The sequence below is a fragment of the Nilaparvata lugens genome, chromosome 1 (assembly GCF_014356525.2).
Source record: "Nilaparvata lugens isolate BPH chromosome 1, ASM1435652v1, whole genome shotgun sequence".
NCBI classification, from domain to species: domain Eukaryota; kingdom Metazoa; phylum Arthropoda; class Insecta; order Hemiptera; family Delphacidae; genus Nilaparvata; species Nilaparvata lugens.
The window spans coordinates 66,162,471-66,171,124 of NC_052504.1; the positions used below are offsets into that span (position 1 = coordinate 66,162,471).

An 8,654-nucleotide genomic window follows, 5' to 3' on the forward strand; every position below is an offset into this window, starting at 1 on the left:
AAAAGTATAGCTACAAGAGTTGACCATGTTCAAATTTGATCGACGGAGTTTTGATCAATCCCGAGGTTGGTGGAACAGTTGTATGTTTGAACGAGTGATCAAATTTTGACTATAGTCTAATTGACCATGGCTAGGCCCTTTGATCGAGGTTGGTGAAGCCGAGCATCAGTGTCAGCTTTCAGTGTTCAATTTTCACTGTTCACATTCACCTGAATTTTCAATCATCTGCTCTAATATAATTATGCTTCATTCAGATAAGCTACACCATACATAGTATGTTTATTTCAGAAGTAGCAATAACCTTCTTTTTCAACAATATTATAAATTGTGAAATTAAAACAATTCAACTTCCGCTTATAATAAAATACAGAGACATCTCCGCATGGTGCTTGTAGAACTGCTTGCAAATCATAGCAAGCTACAATTGCATTATTAGCGCCTGCATTTTCAACATCAGTTTCCTTCTCTTTCCTTGATAAATTTTTATTTGTCATGTGACGTGAAAATGTCTCACACAAAGAGCACTGGTCTTTCTTTGGAGTGAAAAATGACAAATTGAATTCGGAATTGAATATCTGTCTATAAACTTATTGGTGGTATGTAGTGTGGATCTTGTTTTTCTTCTTGTTGCTCTTTAACATACAACCTGAACATCTCCTTCAGGCTGAGACCTCCATCTAAGAATTCCCTCTTTGTCTGATTTCTCAGATAATGCGATTCAATCCTAGGAAATTTCTTAATGTGCTCCCTTACTGAATTCTTATCTTCTTCACTTGAAGCATGCTTTCTGTGAAGACCTTGTTTTGATTTTTTCAACGTGCCTGTCTCATCATCTAATCTCTTATAACAATTTCTCACAACCTTTTCAGATAGATCCAAAGTTTTAAGAAAAAAATCTTTGCAGACTTTTATCTTATCTGGTGTTAAGTAGTAAGCAATATTGAAAGCTCTTGGTTTCTTTGCATTAACTAGCCTTGTTTTAACTTCCATTTTCTGTGTGTAGCAAATGATGAAATTGTGCTGCAGATGTCTTTCACCCAATTCCCAATATGATTTATTAATATCTTCCTGTTTAATAGTAGAGATTTGGTCTGAACACTTGAGACGACATTTTTGACTGCAAGTGCCTCTCACAGAGCGAGCTTTCACAATTTTGTTGCTGCTAGTTGTGTATTGCTACCCACTGTTCACTTTTGATTTTTTAATAACAGCTTTCCATCCCTGCCTATTACAGGCTCTTTTCCTTGACTTTTTAGGACTCTCACCTGGCTCCTCCAGTGTAGTTCCAACAGTTTGAAACTGTAGACAATTCCGAAGTAGTGTTGAATTCATCAGGTGTACAATCCAAATTTGGGCTATCATCTTGATTGTCTGAGCTTGAAGATGAATGATCCTGATAGTTGTTCTGCTCCTCATTCTCTGAAAGATAATCAGGGCCATAGTCTGCCCCAGTTTGGTATTGTTCACCCTGCAACAAGTACAAAAAATCGAAGTTGAATACATGAAGCTAGAGTTATTAGAGCTCACAATATCCAAGTTCAAATTATTCAGTCATTACTAACTACTCAAGTCAGTGTTCACAATAAAAATGTTATACATACACAAAATCATTAAAACCAATTCAAATAAAATATTGTTGGAATACAAATAATTATTTGAATGTGGTGTTGACAGTGAGAAAAAAACGATATAGTTTTCAATCATAGCCTACATGCAAGAATATTGCCTGACACTACCAAATGTATTACAGCTATGTAACTCAGAATTATTAGTTTCAAATGAGTCAATTGTGCAAGCTGCAAATTGTAAATCATTTACAATAATGAAGAGGATACTGTATTAATGTTTTTCTCATCATCAATTAAAATATATTGATTAAACGTCCTATGCCTATAATGCTGTGAAATAATGAAAGCACAGATGCAACTTACTTCAGGTGAAACATCTTCTTGATCATCAACGTCTTGCGTCAATCTGCTTTCATTAATATCAGACTCAACTCCATTATCATTCATCTTTTTTGAACATGGTTAGATAGTTTGATCGCAGTTTGTCTCCTAGAAAAACATAAATAAGATAATTCATGAGAAATTTAATTTTTCAACTTTTATTAGGAGTGGAAACTATTCCTATTCAATCCCAAATTATCAATTTTCCGTAGCTCTCAGTATGACTTTTATGGTGTATATCTTAATGAATTTATACAAATTTAATATAAAATGAATTAAGAAATGAATAAGAAAATATTCAATCTGAAACTGTATTGGATACCTGATAACTATGATTTTTTTCATGAATGTTATTAAAACTAGTCTCAGAGACTAACCATCAACTTCCAGTTCACTTTTTATCTACAGTAAACTAAAAGAAAGAAGTTCAATTTCTTGATCTTTGAAGAGCTGCTGTGTAACTTTCACTGGGATTAATCACCAACAGTCACTTATTTTTACAGAGAGAAAACTTCAATGAGTCAATTCATACAGTTTTGTCTCTGTAAAAATAATTGACTGCATGTCGGTGATCCCCAGTGAAACTAAAAAATAGAAAAGTATCAATATAAATATAGCTACCTGAGCTTCTTGAGCAGGAACATCCGCGACTAATGGACTGTTATCTATGGCAAACTCAACTCCATTATCATTTTCCACATCGTCTGAGTATGTCAACAAATCTTGGTTGCAGTTTGTCACCTGGAGAATAAAAACCATATCATATAACTTGAACACAAAAATAAAGTAGTAGCCTAATAATGGATGGAGTCAATTGAGGGAAAAAATCAAATTCAACTATATGGTGACTTTTTGGGGGAAGTAATAATGCTCCAGTCTGGTAAACAACAGGACCAAAGTTCGATTCTTGACGGGGAACAATTCTTTGACCAAAGCACAATCACATAAATACGTCCACCCTGTCTTTCAGAGCAGACTGTAAGTCGTCGGTCCCGACTTCCTAAAAAGTACGAGTTATCTCTTATTACACAACCCCTTTCATTACCCACGCACAGGCCTAGGAGCCCATCTGGGCATCAACCTCGGAAAAATATTGGGAAGTAGATTCATGAAGATTACGACAAGAGTTAGTAGAGTTGATAACATAAATTCTTAGTTAACTTATTTCTATTTGAATGAAAAGCAAGTAGATTTAATATCTGCCGGAAAAATAGAGTAGCCTACTAAATATCACAGACTAATTACCTGTATTTCAACATTTTCATGATTGTGTAGGTTTCTCCATCAAGCAGCATTAAATCATCACCTATAACTTCTAATTGTGAATCAACTGCAATCGGCCTGTTATCAATTTCTTGTTCGGTTGGGACCTGAAATAAAAGTAATGATGAAACTATAATGACAGTATTTGACAGTAATGATGAAAAATAACAGAAATAGAACTAATGAAAAGACTTGAATGATGACAGTATTTGAATACCGGCAGCTAAAGATAGATTAGGCTGTACTCTACTCAAGCTATGAACAATGAGCATTTAAATCTACTTCAGCTTTGCACATACAGTAGCGTTAACTTAGTTGGTATCCATAATTATTCAGCAATCAATAAGAATATTATTTAATTTGAGAATCTTCAGGAACTCAACAAACAAAGATCTGAAGCATCCTGTGTTTGTAAGAAAGCCTAATTATTTCATCAATAAAACAACATAACAGCATTGATGGGGAAACTATTATTGTCAGATCACGGCCGTGTCAATAATATTTATAAAAAAATATAGATATAAAATTCCAAGCACATTCATTATTGAACATTTGATGCAATAGAAATATTGCATGTTGAATTTCATCTAGAATTATCACTCACTACTGAGATTGAAATTTTATAGAATGTAGAGTTAGTATAGAATACGGTAATAATTTATTAGGTATTGGCTTACCACTCTATTTTGATGTAGCAAATTTCTTATTAAATCCGCTCTTGATAAAAATATGGAGGCCTCTTCTTCCTCAGACATTTCAAAACTTGTTGGAGATACAAATCAAATAGATAATATTCGAATTTTATCAATATCAAAAACGTGGTCGATTCTTTGTAACAAATTGGTTACTATGGATTGTAGGTTAGGATACCACATTACCACGAGTTACGCCAAACAAAATAGCTTCACTGCCTTCTAGTGTGGTCGAAAGAAGCCATGACTCAAGTTGTGTCGATGCTAAGAATAAGAAAGTTGGGAGTAATAAAGCCATGTCTATACTTGTGGCAGTTATGCGCTCTCTATATTGTGAACTGTTCTGTGTTATAAGGTATTCAGAGAACTTGTGTCTGACTCATGGAAAAATTTATCACTTCACGGATTTGAAAAGCCATAGCTTGACTTGAGACTGTATTATAGTTATAGCATTGGTCATTTTCAGACTTACGTCAACTAAACCATATGATTTTAATGATTATTATTCCACACAGAGTTATGGCCTTATTACTGTGAGAAAGAGCAAGAAATTCTGATTCCAACGATACCCATAACTCAATTTCGACTTTTTTTGACTTGTGACCGTATTACTTTGACAGTGCGATATATGCACTAAGCTTACCTTCTCTAAATACAGCATTGTAATGTGAATATGTTTAAAAACATCGATGTTTCAACATCAAACATTGATGTTTTTTCACTTATCGATGGTTTTACCTAGACATAGGTCATCCGATGCTTTTCCCAACTAGAAAGTAAAAACTATTCTAATTTTTTAATTTGATTCAAGTTTTTTTTTGTTTTGTTTTTTTTTTGAAGAGGATTATCTTGAGAGCTTATAGTAACAATATAATCATTATCTTTCTCATATTTAGTGTAGTATTCTGTTTAGTGTTTTTCGTGAATATAGATCACTCTTGTGAAAGATCTCGCATAAGTTTTGACTTCCTGCTGATTGTTTTTTTTTCGATCAGGCTCTATGTATTTTCATGTGAGACTGTTGGATACTCTTGAAGATTTACATTACTTCTGTGGCCCGTGTCAAGGTTAGATACTTATTTAGAATTGAATAAGAGGTCGGATTCTAAGTTTCTTAGGAAGAAAGAGTTTTTTTTTTTTTTCTTATTACAATTATATATTTCCTCAACATGCGTTTAACACTAATTAATCTAGCTCTGGAAAAGAGGTCCTCGTATTGTAAGGAGTGCAGATATCCATATAAAAAAAAACTTAATCCATTTTCATTTTCTAAAAAATCTATCAGGTATGAATACTATATGAGTATCAATGATGGTTAAAATTAGCTTAGGGTGAAATTACAAGACCGAATCTTCGAGGATATCCCAAGAGGTTTCTGACTAAACTATGAAGATGACAAATCTTGTGAACTAGAGTTGATGTATCTTTCTAGTCACAACCTGACTTCAATTATTCGAATGACTGTTACTTGAATACCTTAAGTCCAAAATTGTAGTCACTTTAGAAGCTCTTTTTGTATTTCGAAATTTATGAAAAATACATACCAATAACTCAATCAGCTTCCGAAATGATTGAGTTCCAATCTAAACCAAAATAATAATTTTTTTCTACTCTATAAGCTTATTAACAGAAGTGATGTGGGTTCAATGGAATTGATTCCACCCTGTTTTATCATTTTCAAAATGATAAACAGTTGAACACTTGAAAAACACTTAAAAAACAATATGATCTAAAAATAAAAAATTGAAACCTTGGATAACTACTGGACTTGTGAGATCAATTAGATACAGGGATAGTTTGAGTAAACAGCTAAAAAACACCCTCTAGACCACCATTTAAAAGCTACTTTTAGAGCATACAGAAATACGTTATCCCAAGCAATAAAAGAAGCAAGAATAAATTATTATCGAGATAGAATACTTGAAGTAAGAAATGATCCTAAGAAACTCTGGAGAAATATAGCCGATATGACAGGGACTAGAAAAATCAAGCAACGATAACTGGAGCAACGATCAATCAAATTATAAATTACATTGTCAGGAGGCATTTTGAGCTGAGCAACGGCTACAGCTTAATAATGTTTTAATTCAGGTGGGTTTTCTATGACCTCAAGGTCAGACCTATGGGCCACTGACTTTCACTCATGGACAACCAGGTGGGTCCTGTTCACCACAATTTATGATCAATAAGAGCTTGTGGAGTTAAGCCCCGGGACAAACAATCAGCCGGATTTTCGGCACCAGCTACATGCATCCAACGATCAATCATCAATGATGATGGCTAATGGTGAGGAATGCATCCACTGAAAAATCTTGAATCTTAGAAACATGGTTAGCAACAAACGTCTGCCACCTAGATGGAGAAGCACCAATCCAGTGTAGGACTATAATGGAGTCGGAAAAAGCCAACACTTGATTGATCTCACAACGCTCTCGAATAATGGAAATGGTTGAGTTAAGGAGGTCACACAAAAGTACTGCTGCACATAGTTCCAGACGAGGGATGCTGACAGTCTGAGATGGCGCCACCTTTGATTTACCACATAGCAATGAAATTTGATGAGGACACTCACCATTTTGAGTTCTCAAATAGATGAAAGCTCCATACCCTACCTCTGAGGCATCACAGAAACCAATTAGGGTGATTACAGAATCAGGAGACAATCCAACATATCTAGGGATCGACAATTCAGATAGAAGCGCAAATTCTTTCTGACAATTTTCCCACAAGATCCGAATTTCAATAGGAGCCACATCGTCCCATTCCAACTTCAAACTCCATAATCGCTTAATTAGGCATTTCAAAAAAAATATTACAGGAGCCAGGAGACCAAGAAGATTGAATATTCTCACTACCATTGAAAGTATATTACGTTTAGTAGCCTCTTTCTGCTCTTGATGTACAATAAACCGAAAAATATCAGCACTAGGTTTCCACTCAAGACCCAAAACAGCCAATGAGTTACCAGTTTCAAAGTCTTTTCTCAATGAGGATTTTTCATCATCAGAAAATTGAGTCAATAATTCGGGTGAATTTGACATCCATTTAGTCAATTTAAAACTATTCTCTCCAAATAATTCTTTGGACTGACTATAAAGCTGACTAGCTTCTTGTAATGATGGAACAGAAGTAACTAAGTCATCCATGTACATATGAACCGGGAGATGCTTTTGTGCTACTGGAAAATTCCTACCTTCCTCCTGTACCAACTGACGAACAGTTCGAAGTGCCAAATAAGGCGAAGAGGTAATGCCAAACACTACACAATTCAATTCATAGATTTCAATTGGGTCAACTGGCGAAAATCTCCATAATATTCTTTGATATTTCCGACAAATTTCTTCAACCATTATCATTCGATACATTTTTGAAATATCTGCCACCAAAGTGTAGAAAAATAATCTGAAATTCACCAGTAATATGAAAATATCAGTCTGCAATTTCGGACCAACATGCAGGATATCATTGAGTGAAGAATCACTACTGGTTTTTGCGCTAGCATCGAAAACTATTCTCACAGGAGTGCTAGAGCTACGAGATTTCACTATAGCATGATGAGGTGTATATAGTAACCTTGTCTATCATTCTGATTTTTTATCAATGACATGTGGCCTTGACGCAAATAATCGAGCATAATTCCATTATATGAAATTCGGGCATCTTCTGAACAAGCTAGACGTTTTTCCAAATTCAACAATCTCTTTTTTGCCATGAAAAACAAGTCACCAAGACAATCTGGTGAATTTACAAATGGTAAGGCAACAACAAAACGACCAGAGTCCAAACGGCAAACTGAGGATTTAAACTGGTCTTCACAATAAATTTCTTTTAGAGTGGGCAAACTCCCCAATTTGGGACACTCCTCAAGTTCCCAGAACCGACTGATCAAACTATCCAACGGTGCAGAAGCTAGTAGACAATTATTGTCTTCAGAATTAGAATCAGAAATTTTTGAAAGTGGGGCTCGACCCATCAGAATTGCTCCCAAGACGCTATGTACAATTTTAACTGAACCTACTCCTTCTTCGAATTGACTAGGTCTCAACAAAATAGGTATTATTTCAGCTCCCAGTATGCCATCAACATTAGCAGGTATGTGGAATTTATCATCAGCCAGTTTCAATTTTTTCAAGTGAGATAATTGAGAAATATCCACTTTATTTGAAGACAATTTATCGATAATACGATCAACAACTAGTGACTGAACTGAGAACGACTTGTTTTGTTCAGTCCTTGATGAAAACTTAAATGCTGTTTGACCACGCACAACAGTTGTACCACCCCCAAAGCCAGTAACTGAAGCTTGCAAACGACTAACAGGCAAACCCAAACGACGACAAACTCAAGTTGTTATAAAATGATGCTGACTTCCAGTGTCAAGAGAAATGCAAATTACACTGCTTACCTCTATGAACGACAGTGACTACAGCAGTGGACAATAAAACAGTAGATCCCTTGGGTTGATTATTACCACTCATCATGCTGGAACAACAGCTAAGGATCGGTTCTTCAGTATTTCCAGTTGTATCACTTGCTTCAGATTTATTTTTTTCTAAAATCAAAATGTAAAAGTGAGTTGTGTGGTTTATTACATTGATTGTAATTCAATGAGCTACGACAATCACTCACAGCGTGATTTTTCAACAAACATCTAAAACAATAGGATTTAGCCTTCACAAAACTGAATCGCTCCCACGGCGATAATTTCAGGAACGATCGACAATCAGTCAACTTATGCGATCCTGAATTG

The 8,654-nt window shown here is 34.9% G+C and overlaps 1 protein-coding gene across 1 annotated transcript; it reads right to left on the reverse strand.

Moving 5' to 3' along the window:
- Window positions 1–1,261: 1,261 nt before the first annotated feature.
- Window positions 1,262–2,733, reverse strand: LOC120353265. Its single transcript, XM_039436296.1, has 2 exons — window positions 2,571–2,733; window positions 1,262–1,468 (listed from the first exon to the last, which is right to left on the reverse strand). The coding sequence occupies exons 1-2, from the start codon at window positions 2,706–2,708 to the stop codon at window positions 1,262–1,264; spliced, it is 345 nt and encodes a 114-aa protein (XP_039292230.1). The 5' UTR covers window positions 2,709–2,733.
- Window positions 2,734–8,654: the final 5,921 nt, after the last annotated feature.

Excerpts from the sequence above, each read along its gene's own strand:
- LOC120353265 (XM_039436296.1), bottom strand. The coding sequence starts at position 2,708 with ATGGTTTTTATTCTCCAGGTGACAAACTGCAACCAAGATTTGTTGACA. Across the intron at positions 1,469-2,570 it reads TTCCTGCTCAAGAAGCTCAG|GGTGAACAATACCAAACTGG; the intron begins GTAGCTATATTT and ends TACTTGTTGCAG.